Source organism: Styela clava, chromosome 7 (assembly GCF_964204865.1).
Source record: "Styela clava chromosome 7, kaStyClav1.hap1.2, whole genome shotgun sequence".
NCBI lineage: Eukaryota > Metazoa > Chordata > Ascidiacea > Stolidobranchia > Styelidae > Styela > Styela clava.
This window is the reverse complement of record NC_135256.1, coordinates 23855630-23873431: the sequence shown is the minus strand read 5'-3', so window position 1 is coordinate 23873431 and position 17802 is coordinate 23855630. Positions and strand designations below refer to the sequence as shown.

At 37.4% G+C, this 17802-nt stretch overlaps 2 protein-coding genes and 1 long non-coding RNA gene across 4 annotated transcripts; 1 reads left to right on the top strand and 2 right to left on the bottom strand.

Annotated features, from left to right (window-relative positions):
* Positions 1 to 438: 438 nt before the first annotated feature.
* Positions 439 to 4378, bottom strand: LOC144425189 (uncharacterized). The gene is made up of 6 exons (XR_013477374.1): positions 4293 to 4378; positions 3139 to 3299; positions 2914 to 3027; positions 2027 to 2218; positions 1090 to 1249; positions 439 to 515 (listed from the first exon to the last, which is right to left on the bottom strand). It is a non-coding gene; the product is annotated as an uncharacterized LOC144425189 (long non-coding RNA).
* Positions 4379 to 5974: 1596 nt separating this feature from the next.
* Positions 5975 to 8947, top strand: LOC120328201 (uncharacterized). Of its 2 annotated transcripts, XM_039394627.2 has the most exons (3): positions 5975 to 6111; positions 6745 to 6883; positions 7214 to 8947. In XM_039394627.2, exons 2-3 carry the CDS (start codon positions 6760 to 6762, stop codon positions 8824 to 8826), a joined length of 1737 nt encoding a protein of 578 aa, XP_039250561.2. In that variant the 5' UTR covers positions 5975 to 6111; positions 6745 to 6759; the 3' UTR covers positions 8827 to 8947. The 2 variants fall into 2 exon arrangements, with proteins under 2 accessions (XP_039250561.2, XP_039250562.2); XM_039394628.2 differs by lacking the exon at positions 5975 to 6111 and having other exon boundaries at positions 6221 to 6883.
* Positions 8762 to 11613, bottom strand: LOC120328202 (NIF3-like protein 1). The gene has a single exon (XM_039394629.2). The coding sequence runs from the start codon at positions 11143 to 11145 to the stop codon at positions 10075 to 10077; it is 1071 nt and encodes a 356-aa protein (XP_039250563.2). The 5' UTR covers positions 11146 to 11613; the 3' UTR covers positions 8762 to 10074.
* Positions 11614 to 17802: the final 6189 nt, after the last annotated feature.

Genomic DNA, 17802 nt, shown 5'->3' with positions numbered 1-17802 from the left:
CTGGAAGTTCTCTGGGGCCGCGAGTTTGAGATCCCTGGTCTAGATTGAACCCAGATAGCACAACTACGTCGGAACAACCATGGCCGAACGTTGTTCAAACCACCGGCCCAATAATCGCGAACAACCATGTTCCAGCGAAGATTTGGCCGCTGGGCCAACGTCGGTCCTTTCGCTGTAATGCAACCGTGGCAAACGGTCGGGCCAACGTAGGCGATACGTTGTAACACAATCGTGAAATATGGCCGGTCCAATGTGGGCGATACGTTGTAACACAATCGTGACATATTGCCGGGCCTACGTAGGCGACACGTTGTAATATAATCGTGGCATATGGTCGGGCCAAGTTAGGCGATGTGTTGTACAGACAGGGTATGGATCTATACTACATAGAAATTTCCCACTAGTCTAACATTATTTATATAATAAAAAAACAAAAGATAACAAGATGTCTTTATTTTACAAATATGTATACATGTAATAAAATTAATCGGAGTTCGTTGCCAAATCATCCAGAGCTGAAAAATATAAAAATTCTGTGTTAAGTTGCAGTATTAGCAAATTACAGCACCAGAGTTCAAAGCCTAGTCTGAATGACTGCATCCCAACAAATTTTCAGAAGAGGAATCTTAAGCCAAGTTTCTGCAGTCGCAAATGTGTGAGTGAAGCTTGCATTGACAAGACAATAACAATTGAAAAATACAGAAATTCTTGATTCCGCAGGGGGGGCGTAGACAATGTTTTGAGGAAATATTTGAGATTTTATCTGGCTAAATAGTCTTCAAATATTCCTTGTTGAAATTTATCTATCTTATTAGAAACACCATGCACCATGATTAGGCTATTTGTTTAATTGATTTACAATAAATTTATTTGTAACTTCATCATTTGCTGTTGTGCTAGGGGGGGATGATAATATAAAAAGTACTGTAAGGGAGCGATGATACAAATAAGTTCGAAAACCACTGTTTTTGTTCAATTCCCTTATGAATTATCTTAAGCTGATTTGGAGTCAAAATAATCTTATACTTATAAAATAGAAGAGGGTAGAGCATGGTGGTACAATATGATAAACATATTACATACCGGTACCTTTAATAGCAGAAACTAAGGGCGTCCCACCCACTGCTTCTTATCCACCGCGTCCTGCACAGTTGAAAAAGCGGGCGAGTAAATTTGTTATAACCGAGCTCATGATACTCCAAACCAGTCTTTCTTGGAGCAACCTCCCGAGACTTGACAAATATCTTATCTGGAATGAGTAAATAAGCACAAATATGAGAATACATTTAATGGAAAGGTTTCCATCCATTGCAAAAGCTCTATGTTAATTATCGCGAGTATCTACTCTAAAATATACACATATGTGTTTTGTCCACATCGCATTCGTATAAAAGTGAACAATTTTAATATTGCAATCGGATCGTATTTAGACATTTAAAAAATCTTCCTTGAACACGAAGCGAAAATATGGGGCATTGTATTTCATACATAATTTCGAAGCGCTCCATGCAGTCAAAAATAAAACGACAAAAAATAAAAGGCACTCAATAAAATGAGACACAGCAAGGTATTTTCACCTATTTTACTTTCATGTTCTGTTTAGCTTTCGAATTAATTATGGAGTAATCTGCAATATTTTAACATTGTACTAAGACTAAACAAATTTTCTGAATCTCAGAGATTTTTACATCGTGGTCTTCATACGATGGCATGTGTTACCGGTCAGCGGACTATTTTAAATTAATTTTGCTTGCCCGCTGGAGTAAAAAGGTTGGGAACCACTGTACTAAACAGTTAAGTACAACCACGTTACACCAACGCCCCCCGCAAACTTACAGTCGATTTTCATCAGAATGATTAAATAGAATATTCAGAATAGAATAAATTGATTTTTAATGTTTTCTCGTTGTGGGGTCGCAAGTATCTGTAGTCTGTGATTTCACAAAAATTAGGGTCGCGGAAAAAAAAGTTTGGGAACCACCGCCGTAAAGTGTCCGTAATCAGCCTATAAAAATATTCAACTTACGAGCCATTTTTTCATCCTTGAATGTAGTCTGGATCAAAATGTAATCAGACAATGAATTTCATCAATTCCGGTATGTCCGAGTCCACACTATAATCAGTGGAAAGTTGCAGATGCCGTAGCTTGTAGCATAAGAGTTTCTACCGCCTGTCCCAACAATTTTTCCATGGACTGGATTGGAGCATGGCTTGATCTCTGAAAATCAAATTAGTGTTACCCAATGTATAGTACATGATTGGCTTTCAGATGATAAACGTGAACGAATGGCCTATACTACTTACCAGAATATAAATTTTTCATTAATATTATTTATCGTATTTTCCGGCGAATAAGACGAGGCCTGTTTTTATTAAGCCTGAAAAAAATGGGTTTTTGCATATAAACGGCCGATAAGTCGGGGTAGTAAAATCGCATCAACGTCGGGAATCTCAAATTACCATGCAATGCCTTTCGAGCGGTCGCCGCGTTTGCGCATTGGTTAAAATAGCCTATAATGACTTTTTCTTGTAGCGTAATATTCAATCCATATATGATAATGCAAATATGATAATCACAGCATTGAAATTCCAGATTCACAGCGCGAGAATGTCGATTTATTTAAACTAACCTGATGAGGACGTGGGGGATGCTATCGCCGAAGGTATTTTATTGTCCGGATTCAATAACAAGGCGACAAAAAAATGAAAATGATCATACTCGCCTAATAAGACGACCCCCCCAAAATCAGGCCAAAAATTTGGGTCTAGAAAAGCAACTTATTTGCCGAAAATACAGTATTAACCACATGATGTTGTACTAGGTAATTATTCAACCGATATATCTAGCTATTGTGCAATATTTCATGGCACAGATATGCAAGGAGCTACTATCAAACTATAAAACAAAAACACCTGTTTTGGGCATTGTCCGCATTGAAACATTGAGATGCTTGAAATGACACAGTGTATGACTGCGTGAAAGAGGGAATTGAAGCAGGTGAATTTTCTAGTCCATTGTCATAGGGCCTATTATAAAAATGGTATATATCATTAAACTTACAATGGTAATATTGACACTTGACAGAATATCTAATCGGTAATAATTATTAAGAATAACCGGAAAAAAATGGATATTACACAAAATATGTCCAAATATTTGTGAAGGATGTGTCGTACAATACTTCATGCTTTTAGAGTCGCTGGGCATTGCACAGTTGCATGCACATTTGGCAGTCATTGTACATTGTACAGACCCAGTCGCCCGAACCTTTTTTGCTGGTGGTCTACTTTCCAATTCACTTTAAAATATAATAACACTTAATTAAGGTTGGTTGGGTAAGCTTACATAGCATACATATTGAAAACAAATTATATTAATATATACCCAATATAATTCTATTGAACTTTAAAACAAAATAGATATTATTCAGAAATCAGTAATTTATTTCTCAACAAAGCTGAAAATATGAACTAAAGCAGGGTTGGGCAAAGTTCTCGCACCGCGTGCAAAAATTTTGCGCACCTAGACTGGCGGACCATGTCGCATGTGTGGCGTAAAAAGTTATACTTTAAAAACAAAATTTTTTTTAAAGTGTTACAAAAACAAGAATGGAAAACAATAATCCTTGAGCTATTTTTTACCTAAAAACATCAATTTTTAGTTTCAGTTTGATTGTGGCAATTGTTAAAACATATTTTAGATTTCAGCCAATTGAGATCTGTATTTAGATTTGTTGAAATTCATCAGACAGAAGCTTCACAAATGTACAACTATTCAGATTGCTGGATTAAGTCGTCCAACGGGTTGGATTTGGGCTGCGGAAATGTTTGCACTTAGACAAATAAAGTAAATATAAAAAATCAAATCCAGGGATGAAGGACCAATACCGGTACTCGATAACGAATACTGGTAAATGAGAGATGGCAACCTCAGAAAGTTTAACAAAAAAATACCAAAAGACCAAGTACAGTAACGTACCGGTATCTCATCTCGTTCTGTCGTTACCGGTACTTACGGTGTCCAGGGATAAATATGTAACTTTTACCGGTATCTACCATACCGGTAGGTACCGTACGGGTACTCGATAACGAATACTGGTAAACGAGAGATGGCAACCTAAGAAAGTTTAACAAAAAAATGCCAAGAACGGTACGGTACCGTACCTCATCTCGTTCTGTCGTTACCGGTACCTACGGTATCCAGGGATAAATATGTAACAGGTATGGTATCACCCTTATGAACCGTGACCTGACAACGCACTTAGGGTACCGGTACAATGAGATTAACTTACACGGTTACAACTATCTCTACTTTCGCCATTCTACTATGAAAGCATTAAAAGTTCAATTTCACTGTCCCATCCACGGCAAAAACCTCGCAACAGGATATCCATTCCGAGTAGGCCTACCGCCAAAATGAATGCCGACCTCATGTGCTATATTCGAATCGCGCGCCCATTTCTTCGCATAATGGCGTGTTCGTTGAAGGCCAATCATGGCCTTACCATGGTAAATGGTTGTAAAACCTCGTACAACGGTTGCCGGCGGATTATAACGTTGGCCCAACGTAGTTGTGCTATCTGGGAAGTTGTTCAAAAAATATATGATAGTATTTTATCATGAATGATGATTATACCCCTTCCGGAATTTCTTCTATAGTACTACCAAAAGTTGATGAACCAAATATAACACAGGTGCAGTGAGGTACCCGTAATCCTCATTTCCAAAGCTGTTTTAAGTATGTCTGGCGTGTTTTGTGCCTTTTTACAAATAAGACCGCTTATGCAATCTTACGCTTTGGAATTTTTAGTTATTTTCCTCAAGCCCTGCAGAATGTGGGGGCCATACACAACTCTACCGGAGGGTCAAATGTCTTTGCATGCCTCCATAGGTTGTTTTTCTATTGCAATTTTCTATTTTCAAATGCATTATATTTCTTGGAATCACACTGTCACTGATATGTCGCCAGACTTCTGATATTTCCCCGTCTGCTATAGTTGTCCTGTGAATAAATAATAGGAAATTGAGATTAGACGAATAGTTGAAAGTTTTGCTTTATGTCGGCTTAATTTCTTGATTGATATACTTACTATTTCTGCTATTGCCTCTTGTGCTGCAAGAGTCTCACAATGCTTAGACAGGTTTGTCCACAACTTTCACATCTGAAGAAAGAGAGGAGATTTATTAATTTTCGTTAAGAATAAATAAAGCAGTCTATATGATTCAGAATGGAAAAGCTAATAAATCCAATATCTCATGTTTTATTTAAAAAATATTTTACTGAATTTGGTATATAAACCAACTAATAAAAGGGTTTAGTCAGAAAATTACAAGCATTCGTGGCTCCAAATACTTGAGAAATCAGACTATACAATATAGACCGGTATGAGTGAAATGTTAGGTGAACTTGTTAACACTTTGATTCAATACGCAAATAAAAGTGAATGCGTAATAGTATGTTACAATGAGTATATATCCTCACTGATTAAAAAAATCTAACTGGAGGTGCATGAACTATTTGAAACCATAAGGGGTAAGTAAATATGTAATTTCGGCAAATGGGCAACTACGTACCGTACTGAATTAATAACTTCGTAGTATTTGACAAAGGCTGGCTTTCCCACATGTACTTAACAGTGCGATGCCCGGGTGTGATATACAACAATAGTATTCACCTTACCTTTTACCGATTTCTTTTTACCCCAACTTACGAAAATATTATTAAAATCGACAACAACTGTCAAAGCAGGCACGAACATCATTCGTGCTACGCCTTGAAAGCAGCACACATCCGCTCGTTTTCGTCTCGTCAAGTATGTGCATTGGAGCGTGCTATCGAATACGATCTTCGGACAAAAATGCCGGAGTTGCGCATCATGTTGTTTAATGTCATTGATGTATCTAATCCCATACCCGACATGGGCTGGTATCCGTAACTGGACGAGAGACCGAGCGCAATCTTTGACCTTTCGAAAGTTGGGGTACTTCCCCGCCGCGCCGGCAAAATCCAAATGCAATGTACTGGCGCCCCGCTGTAGCCGGCTATATTTGCACATGGCCTGTGAAACGGTCCCCGCTGTGCTTCTTGCATGAACTTGCAGTTAATAGGAAGTAGGCCTATATATTTTCAAGAACCATGGAAACTGCGACATTAATTCAATGGCTTGCAAAATATTCCAAAGCGGCGTGTTGCCGTCTGCCGTGCAATTCTAAGATAACATATGGTACCGGTACCTAGGCCTACCGGTACAAACATATCAGCATATGCTGATAGTGATATATGTCAGTGTGGACAAAGCAGGTTTAGTAAACCTTGGTCTAAAAACAATAAACTTAATTTCTCTTTTGGGTGTCTGGGTGTGTTTTAGACTGAAGCACCAGGGTGCAGTACGGTACCGCACCTCCAACATTCACTACCGTAGCTAATACCGTAGTCTACTGTAATATGAAAATGCTCATGAAAAGGTGATGTGTGCTCAGGAATACTTAGTTCTGTAGTTCAGTTTCCTGCTCCAAGGGTGGCCATGGTTCAGCTGGAACAGTGTTGTAAGAAAACATGTACAGTACGGCTATGTTATCCCCATTTTCTTGGAATATTCATACATATTGAGCATTTCTGTTTGCCCTTGAATTTTTTAAAAAAGATTGCGAGGTCTAAAAATGTATATTTTCAGATAACTATAAATTCAGGCCAACATGCTTTCTTTCGTATAAATATTTTTTTCAAATTTTTCATCGCTCAAGGTAATTAGTGGTGAAATGGATGAATTGTACCTAAAGCTAATGTGGTCAAATTTGTTTGGATTAAGACTATTTTTTGCAATCATACCACAATATGGACTGGTAAATATTGAAGAGTTTGATTCACCAAAGTCAATGGCAGGTATGTGTTTTAGCCTGTCAACAAGTCAGTATGTAAGGCCGTGGTTTCGAACGACGGGGTGTAGACTATTTTTGAGGGGGTCTGAAGCTACTAAAAATGAAAAAATATGTTAGATTTGATCTTGCCTGCTTTTGGTAATTTTTATGTTCCGTATTTTTTAATAAAACATACTTTCGCTTTACTATCTGTTATTTGTGAGGGGAGGCGCGAGACTTGACAAATTTTATAAAGAGGGCACAATTTAAAAAGTTTGAGAACCACTTATGTCGAGCAAACTACATAATTATGCAAATACCTTATCTGTTCGTCAGCTAATCTTAAATTTTACAGGAATATTGGGTTTACCTGGAAGTAATGAAGGAGATAAAGAAATATTCTATTCATCTATAACATCTGGAATACCATTCATAATTCTTCGCGTCGTAAACAGTGTCGGTATTTTTGGAAATGTTATCACATCATATTTAGTTCTAGTTTCGCCAAGAATTTGGATGGCATGTTGCAGCATCATTATTGATATTCTTGTGTACAAAATCGCAGTTGACTGTGGAAGTAATAAAAAAACTGCACTGACGTCAATGACATTGTTTGCAAGCTCTTATGTAACATGGATATACTGTACTAGAACCGTGCATGTCGTGTTCGAAATGATTATTTTTGCTGAATTAATCCTAATAGGAAAAAGCTCAAACAACATCAAGAAAAAACAATTGGACACCATCAGTAACATATTGTTAATGGCAACTTTAATTGTATTGGGTACAAGCATTAATTCAAGCCTCGCATATTTCGCTTTCATTCCAGTGAGTTTTTGGGTGGTATTTCCATTTTCATCGATAAAAAAGTGTTTACTGAAAAGCTTAATGTTTAGTGTTGCATTTTTAATTGTGTCAGTTTTATTTGTGGTGATGTGGAATACCTATTCTAACATCGACATCATAGCAGAATTGTTTCAAAATTTTGACACCACCGGACTTGTAGCTTTAGGTTTGAGATTTTGTTTTTATGAGCCATCATTTTCAAATATAAAGCCTGAAAGCAACAGCCATATTTCTGATAATACTTTACAAATTACTTCACTTTTGTTCACTATGTATGGGCCTGTAGTGATATATATTTTTAAAGAAGTGAGAAAACAGATTTTATGTAGACAAACTTTCTCAACTCTAATGAAGCGCAAGGATGCAATACTCTCTTATACTCTTTTATTAGTAATCTTTCTAAGCATATTTTTCACAAGTCGTGTAGGGTTTCAGATGTGCATAGTTATTGTTCCAATCACTGTTTTAGTTTCTCAATATGTCGCCTCTGACAAAGTGTTTTTCATAATTCACTGTTTATTCAATCTATCTGGTTTTATGTATTATGCTATATTCAAGTATGGTGGTGCTGTGCACAGCATGGAATTTTTAGGTTACTTGGCAAAAACTGCAACACATATTGATAACATGGAGGTTGTTTTGTATAAAACTCCACTTTTGCCACATTATTTAATGGCGCTACCTTTGAAATGTGAAACTGAAATGGATGTTTTATGCGAGGAGAAAAATTATGCAAATATTAATTTCACTGAAGTGACAGCAGACAACCTGCAAAAATCATTGGATGACCTCATAAATCAATCAGATGCTATGGTAATCCTTGTTATTCCAGGTTCAATTTCATGTCAACTCATAAAGAAATTGCGGATGCTATATGATCTTCAGCTGTATTATAAATACTTCCCTCATGTAATCAATATTCATGAAATCCCAGATTATGCCAATACCCACGAATGGTGCGACTTCAATGGAGGCCAACATGGAAAGTTTTCTGATTTAGTGGAAGATAAGTTCACTCTAAATATATTTGGTGTATCAAAACCTATGCCTAGAAGACCTGAAATAATAGAAAGAGCGAAAAAGTTAACAATATTTGTAAATAACTATTCCAGTTCAATTTAATTACTATGCATCTTTTACGAATACAGTTGCAATACAGTGATAATGGTCATATGACATTTACAGTTTATAATCGTGAGGAATGAAAATAAATTGGCAATTGACGAGCTCTAATTCATTTGAATACTGGCTGTTAATTAATTTATAACAACTGACCTCTTCTTTTGAATCAAACTGAACTTGTATAGTATGGCTCTTGCTGTTTTGACCTTGGATGATGAATCACTGCAAAAATTCTATCATGGCCTTGTTTTATTAGGAATTTGCAAAACCACGATTGAGGTGCAGTTGCATATCTAGGATGTGGCAGCCATGGCTCGTGCCATAGCGCAAAAATGGCGAAAAGTATTAATCATAAAAGTTTCAACAAAATAATTTCAGATTGGGAATACCTGAAACTCAAATAATAACGTACAAATATCTCAATTCAACAACAGTCGTTAAAAATTGTCAAATAACTTTAAGAGGGCGCATTTTTTGATTTTGCCATGGGCGCCATTTTATGTAAATACGCCACTGTTGAGGTGAATGGAAAATGATTCTGTTAATTGTCCAGTATATCCCATATAAGTGGTTCTTAGCGAAACAGTGAGAGTGCTATTAGTGAAAGTCATGACAACCATATTTTCTTTCCAAACCTTCACCACCATCAACATGCTAAGACATGAATTAAAAATTGGCACGGCGGTGTGGCTCAACAGGCTAAGTGTTAGGAATACGCTCGCCACCGCACCTCTAATTACTCTGCGTGGGTTCGCAGGTTCGAATCCCATGCAGGGATGGTTATGTGCGAGAGGATTGCTGGACTCTTCGTCGTCGTTGGGTGGTGTCGGTTACGGCTTCCTCCACCACCAAGTCCATTCTTCCGAAAACAAACAATACAGTAAAACTAATCCCATACCCGCCGTGGTTCGCCATATGGATAAGCCGTCTTATCGGCTTTCCTCTCCCCCAGGATAAATATGTAAATCCTATCCTATCCTAATGATCCAATAATACTGAAAACTTGTTGATACATTTTTGAAGATTTTGATTTATTCAGTGTGGGATAAAGGCTTAAGATGTCAGCTTTTCCAAGTTCAGAAGTTCTGTGTTCCTATGGGGAGAAGTTGTCACAATTTTTTTTTGGTTAGTTACATGTCTATAACAGTTTTACTTTTAATTATATAATTTAAGCTACAGTCTTTCCACCGCCTCAATGCTAGTAAAATTAAACATGATACTATTGGCTACTGGTCTACAAAAATGAAATTACAATATTTCCAGGGGATCCTTGTCAAGATGAGAAATAGTAATGGTTAGATTGTCCTCACCAAGAATTTCATGAAGCTTAGTTCTGAGAACTTGTAAATAACCCCTCTCGGTGTTGCTATGCTCACATAGAACAACGCTTCCACCCTTTTGTGTGACCTCTAGGACCTCATGGTGGGACATTTCTCCTGTCAAATACAAGTCTGCTTTAACACCAGTAAGGACACTAGCTCCAGAACCAGCGCATAAAGCAATAGTTGATATTAAATCATTCAGACTCTTTCCTGCACCCAACCCAAATCTTACATGGTCCAAGTTAAGATGCGCCTTGATATTATCAATGACATTCTTCATAGTATTTGGCTTACGCAGAACACAAATTCTACCTGCCCCAGTAGCAGTACCAGAATTCGGTAATTGTGATGCTGGAAAGAATTGTACATTTCTATCTGAAATGCCACGAGTCCTTACAATGTCAGCAACCTGACAAACTTGTTCACTTTCAAGTTGCATCAAAGTTCCATTTTCTGTTGAGAATTTTGTAGGAGGAGAAGGCTTTTTAGAATTTTCAACAGGTGCAATGAACAATTGTTCATCAGCCTTTTTGCACAATAGCAAGCCACCATAGTTTACAAATTTGTTCGCAGTAATTGGTCGAGTGCTTGTTAATTCACCTAGACCTGTTGCAAGCCAGTCGTTGACACCACCCTGGACTGCGTCAGACGCAGTGTGAGGTGAATAGATCGCGATTCTATTTTCTATGGCCTTTATGAGAATTTTCTCTTTCCAATGATTTTCTGTAAGTTTTTTCATAGGCTTGAAAATCGGTGGATGGTATGACACAATCATGTTGACATTCTGGTCTATTGATTCTTGCAAAACGTTCAAGGTTAGATCATTTGTAAGAATTATACGCTGCACTAGATGAGGTGAACTGGGTTCAACAAGCAGGCCAACGTTGTCCCATTCTGCCGCCAATCTTATTGGAGCAATCCTATTCAGCGCTGAAACTACGATTGATAAATCCATAACACCTGATCCAAACGAGCTATACAGCCTGCAACCGAACATTCGTAAGCACAGGAATTGACAGTTGTTGACCAAGAACAACACGCCTGATTCGACACGCTGAGAAACGGGCGTAGATTTTTTTGCCCTGTAGCTAGTAGAATTAAATAAAATATGTCCTTGAGCATATCACCGTAAGAAGTCGTGGGAAACCAGAGAAATTGTCATATAATTTGACACACGTTTTACATTACCTGATTTAATGAGTAGAATTCTTCCAGGGATGGGGTGGAGCGAGAGACAACAGTTGGATAGTTCGTGGGAAATGGCGCACGCGTATTTGTAACAAATTTGGGGAATAGATGTGAAATGTTGTCTGCCTAGTAGATTTCCTTTAATCCAAGTTTAAAAATTTCCACTATCGATTCCGTTCCAGTAGCAAAAATCATAAAAATTAATTTACTCACACGATTACGAATGAATGAATGACATAAAATGAATATGTAAATATATGGATAAATATGTAAATCCTAAAATCCCACATGTTATTGAATACCTAGGTGGACCCGGCTGTTGTAAAATAGTTTTTAAATTCAATTGCGATTAGGCAGTTGTCATTTAATTAAATTCCAAGACAGATTCCCCCAATCGTTTGCCTAGAATTATTCTCCGTGATTGTAATTCGGTTAATAAATGCCCATGATGGTCGTCGATTGCCCTTGTTCTTAGAAATACAATTTTTATAGTAGATTGACGTCACTTCATCCAATACAGAAGTGTAGCCACGTAAAGAATGAGCTTAAATTAACTTGTTTTCTGAGTCGCATACAATAGGACTTAGTAAACCCACCTCACATGGATAATATAAAGGTGAACTAACCATAGAGCAGACTCAGCAGAGGTATGTATTAGGGTTAGTTCGGATACCTATAATTTATACTATCCGGATAACGGATATATCCGGGTATTTCGTATTTTACCTATCCGGTTAACCGGATAGTTACTGCTAATTTCAGAGAACCGATTTTACAAGATTTTTGCGACGAATTGACTAAATATCACCACACAGTTCTATTGTAAATACGTACATATGTATTATTTTTCTCGAATAAAAATGATTGTGCATTTTGATGTTGAATGTGTCAATAAATAAAAATTTAAGCTCTGTAATCGTACAGAATTGCAGCTGAATAATATAGTGAAACATTGTTTTAAATACTGTGTCCTAATTGTCTTTCCCTCCACTGCTAAGTTATTTTCTCATATTCAAATCCTATGTAATAATTTATATTATTCCTTTTTTTATTGTTAAATTTTTTGGAAGTTTTTTTCTGTCTAGACCTAGAGCATACTTTCTTTATACTTTTACTCGTACTAAATTTTGGTGTCGCAGACTCACCTGACCTCATCATGACCATTTCTTTAAGCTTTTAAGTTCAATTAGTTTAACATACACCCGACTTAGATAGAATAGATTTATTTCGGCTGGAATATTGATTGATACAAGGAAATTTGAAAAAACATATATACCAAAGTTAAAAGCAAGCGCGGTTGTGTACCCAAAATTTTAAAATGCTACACAGATTACATGGAATCGGAAGTATTGTGAAATAAGTCCTCGAAATTTAAACTGGTTTACTTCATGATGATATGCGTTACTTCAATACACGCAACAACTAAAAGCCACACCCGACAAAAAAGCAACAAACTCACACCCACCCAACCAATACTTTTCAACTGAATCCGTAGTTAATCTTGCTTAAACTGCACTTCCGGTTCAAATCTAACTTTATAAAGGAATGAGCTCTTCTAATAAGCGCAATAATCACATTTGTTCTGCGTGTTTTGTGATGTTATAGTGAAGTTCACTCCAGCATTCTACGCAGTGGCATAGCATCCACCCCCGCAACCCCCGCGGTCGCGGGAGGGCCCACAGCGAAAAGGGGCCCAAACGGTTAGAATTTAGAAATTTGAGCCGCAAAACCAGAAGTTGCATTGCAAAACCATTAATGCACATTTTATAACATTGATGTTAGTTCTGCTCAAATCGTTTTGTTACGTAACAATGCCAGGGGGTCGTCGATTTTCGGCGTCTTGTGGTTTGATCGCACCGGCAAAATTACGAAGGCTGTCAGAATGATGTCGAAATAAAAAAAGCGTTGTTTTAGCTTATGTCCGAGAGTTTTTAAGGTCATTTCCACGAAATATTTTTGCGGGGGGGCCCACGAAAGTCTTGCTACGCCACTGATTCTACGGATGGCTAAAATATATATAGGCAGATTAGAGTGGAAAAAGTTGTTATTATATGCTCTGGGAGATGTCAGTCGCCACTCAACAAAAAAATATAAAAATCGCTAGCCGCGCATATGTATTATTTATACTGCTCTATTATCCGGTTAACCGTCACAATAATATCCGGATATCAGATAGCAAAATAACTCGTGGTTAACCGGTTATCCGGTTAACCGCTATCCGGATAATCCAACCCTAGTATGTATGTATGTTTATTCAATGACATATATATATGTGATTGGTTTATTTGTCTCGTAAATATTCATGTCAGGGGGCACATCCGGACAATTTTAAAAATAGCCCATACCTGGGAACTTTGTCCCCATAGCAGAAATTTACATTTTCGTAGTTTGGGGTTGTGCTAGGTCTGGGACAGTGACATTCTGCCAACAACATGGAGACAAGATTTGTTTCCGGGTTTCACGCATTTTCTTCACAGCAAACAAACTTGCTTGAGCTCCCCAACGTGACAAAACGACATGAAAGCCACGATCGACGTACAGCTTTTAGGGACAGCGCCTCTTTGGCATAATGTTACGGTCTAGGTCTTAGGGTAAAACTAACCGATTCTCGAGTGTCGGTTGTGTTGACTGAAAAAAGATCCCACAATAACTTTTGCAGTATCTTACTCCAAGAGTAGTGTAATAAATTTTATTTGCAACGGCAGCAGTGGCATCAGAATGCACAATTCCAAGTGGTCGAAGAATCGGATTCGGAGATATTGCAAATTATATACTGAGATTAGAGGAATCATGTAACATTTATGGTTTGAGAATATATATTTTTTGCTGCTAAGATATTACATGGATATTTGGCAAGTTTTTTTGGGAGGAAATATCAACATTTATGGCAAAAAAATAGGCATTTTCTTCGGTACAATCACATAACCAAATTAAATGGAACGTAAAAAGAGTCGATCCTATTGGCCGCGGTGGAATTTTTTGTATGCGTGTGTGCAGTTGTCTGCATATTCAGTAGGCTACTCATTCATTTTTGTGTATGACCTTATTGTGGATCGGGAGGTATTTTGAAGATTTTAGTCGATCGCGGTCGAAAGCGGACTGGCCACCCGTGTAATATACCATCGGGCAAAAAGTCTCTGGCACCAGTGGCGTAGCATCAAGCGGTTAGAATTTAGAAATTTAAGCCGCAAAACCAAAAGCTGCAATGCAAAACCAGTAGTGCACATCTTATAACGTTGATGTTAGTTCTGCTCAAATCGTTTTGTTACGCAACAATGCCAGGCGATTTTCGGCGTCTCGTGGTTTGATCTTGATCGCACCGGCAAAATTACGAAGGCTGTCAGAAACGCAGAAAAAGGGCAGAAGAGGAAGCACGTATGAAAAAATTAAAGTAACCAAGATAAACGGCAAATTTTAGGTTATCATTGTCTTTTAATTGGGACATGTTATGCTTTTGGACGAAATAAAAAAAAAAATGTTTTAGCTTATGTCCGAGAGTTTTTAGGGTCATTTCCACGAAATATTTTTGCGAGGGGGCCCACGAGAGTCTTGCTACGCCACTGTCAGGTACCAATGATGAAATAAGCCACACTATTTTGAAAATATCTGGTCTAAAGGACGAGTGAAGTTCAGACATGCATATATTTTAGTTTCTTCATTTCAATATGTACATTGGTAGCAAGTGAAGTTATAATTATTAAGAATTTATTATTATTAACTCTTTTAAATATTGATGTAACACCTCTGCACATATATATATATGCTGTTCATTGCATAGTTTATTTTATGATATCATACCTATATTTTATTTGAATAAACGAGTCGTTTGCTGCTCTGCATAGATAATAGATTCACTTTAAGGTAATTCACAACTTACATTGTACCCGGTTTGTGACTTATGTATTTCCCAATATATTTCAGATGGTTACAATAAGATCACAACAATGTGGTGAAAATGTTTACGTACGTGCCTATGTGCATAAATCCTACAGCAAGAAGAAGAGCTGTGGTAAAGTTCAAGCACGATGTACCCTCCAACAGTTGCTGCACATATTTAATTCAAAAACCTGGATTGTGTTCTAATGTTCATGCAGCATTTTTTACCTTCATTATGTTATACACGATGGCCAAAGGGTATGTAATCTTTTGCAGTCTAGGTACTCTACCGTAGAGTTCCCAACTTCGACTGACCACCGGATTGTAGCGAACGTGGAACCACGACAAAGAGCGTAATTTTTAATTATGATGACGTCATTAAAAACGAATCCCATAAAGCCCACAAAAGTATTTTTAACTGAATAAAATATTATAGCCTTCTAGCGACAACAACAATCTTCTTCGACCACTGAAAATTTTATAGGAATTGGTGCAGTAGTTAAAGAGAAAGGCGATTTTTTACAATAAGAAAGGAAGAAGAAGAATACCAAGAATTTTAATAACCAACATAGCAACGAAAAATATACATTTAGTTCGAGCTTCTTTTTTAATTTCGTGCGTTCAATACCAGTGTTATTATGGCCGAAACATCCCATAGGCAGGGCATGTCTGGAGAGAACACAGTCCCAAACAGTTCATTCTTTTCACTAATTTTCCGCTAGGCAAACACATTATTGGTATTTAATCAAGTGTCGGTAAGTGTAATAAATTTCCAAATTTCGACTCAATTCGCCTATAGCAGCGTTTCCCAGCCTTTTTTGATCGCGGACTATTTTCTCACCCGCGAAAACCTTTGAGGACTCAAAGTGCGTACCGTAACCGTACTCTGTGCGAAGAAGCAATAAAATCAAATACAACAGAATTGTAACGAATTTCAAAATCGGAAATTTGCCACAATTACGCGTTCGTTAAAAAGAGCCGACTTTTCTAGTGTATAATTGGCTTTCTGTCGCACAATATTCAATCCAATGTCTTTCTATATTAATTTAATTTTGTTCATGGTAACTCGCGGTTGCGTCGACTTACAAAAAGGTGAAAGCGTTTCTTCTTTAAAATGCCAATCGGCAATCTGTGAACATAATAATGTGAGGCTATATTGCCCGATTATTACTTATCGATTTTATTTTGTAAGTATGTTGATAGGTATTTGTCTGTCTGTTAGATGCACGCGATTGAATCTGCTCCAGATTTTGCATGTGCATTCATCATATCTCGGACCAGAAGCCTATTGCTTTTAGGCAAATTATGTCGTATAATTAGCGAGTTATTAATTAATTAGTGATGGGACACAAGGTGTCACTATGGAGTAAGAGCGCTGTTTTGGGATCCCCTAACTTTCGATCGATAAGTCTTCGGTCTCTGACCGATATTCTCGTATTCAGTTTTGTTACATATTTTTGCGATCTTGCAAATTTGTTATCGTCGTTAGAAAAATCTCACTATCTGTTATAAATTTCCAGAAAGTGCAACTTGATTCAGTACTTTAATAAAAATATATTTAAAATATATTAGTAAATAAAAAATTAATATTCATCGCCTTGCTTTATTGTTAATTTAATTTATCATGACAATCCGTGGTGGACACAAAAATGCGTGGTAAAGGGCCCGATTATATTTTGTTTTGATTCCTATTTTTGTGAATTCCACAAATCTGAGCTGTTCGTACAACACCAGAACTGTACGGCGTATCAATGTTGGGACAGTGAAGCAAACAATCCCAAGGGTAAACGTATACTACGGTAGCACCCGAAATTTTGCGTTTTGCAATGTCTAAAAAAGCGTTTTTAATCGGCCGCGGACCATCATAAAACGAAACTTATTGTGTTCTCCGTTTTATTTTTAGTGTTTTGTATTGCCGCTTTTCAATTTGGAAAATTCGGGTTGCCACCATCTATCGACGCGTGTGCCGACTTGTGTGTTTTCGTCGAAAATTCGTGAGTGAGTTGTGAAATCTAATCGTTTGATTGAGCGACGCGCACAAGTGACCTGGCACGTCACCTGTTACCAAATTTTCGAATATTAAATTGCTATTCTAATAGTTGAATATTCGAATATATGCCCAGCCCTAGACTCAGTAATCATTGACTCGATTAATGTTATGAGAATAAACTTGCTTTTTATGTTTTATGTAAATTCCAACGTAAACTGGCTGATAGTTAAGTTCCGCAAAATCGTTTGCGGCTCGCACAAATTTCTGGCTCGTTGCGGACTCATTCGAACGCTCCGCGGACTCATTTGAGACCGCGGACTCGGGTTGGGAAACACTGGCCTATAGTGAGCTGCTAACCAAGCGAGCACGACGGGTAAAATTTCCCCCACTTGTTTCACACAGCTCCTCTGACTTTCTGCTGCATTTAAACTCAACTAAATCTTTAAAGCAAACACGAATAACCACATGAACTCACGAATTATGAGGAGGAAGTCTGACTTCGATCAGATCAATGAGACGGAACTTTACTACTGAGATACATTTGTGTTGGTGTTCAGCCGGACTCTTGAATTGCACGATATTGTCATGTTTAGTACTGTT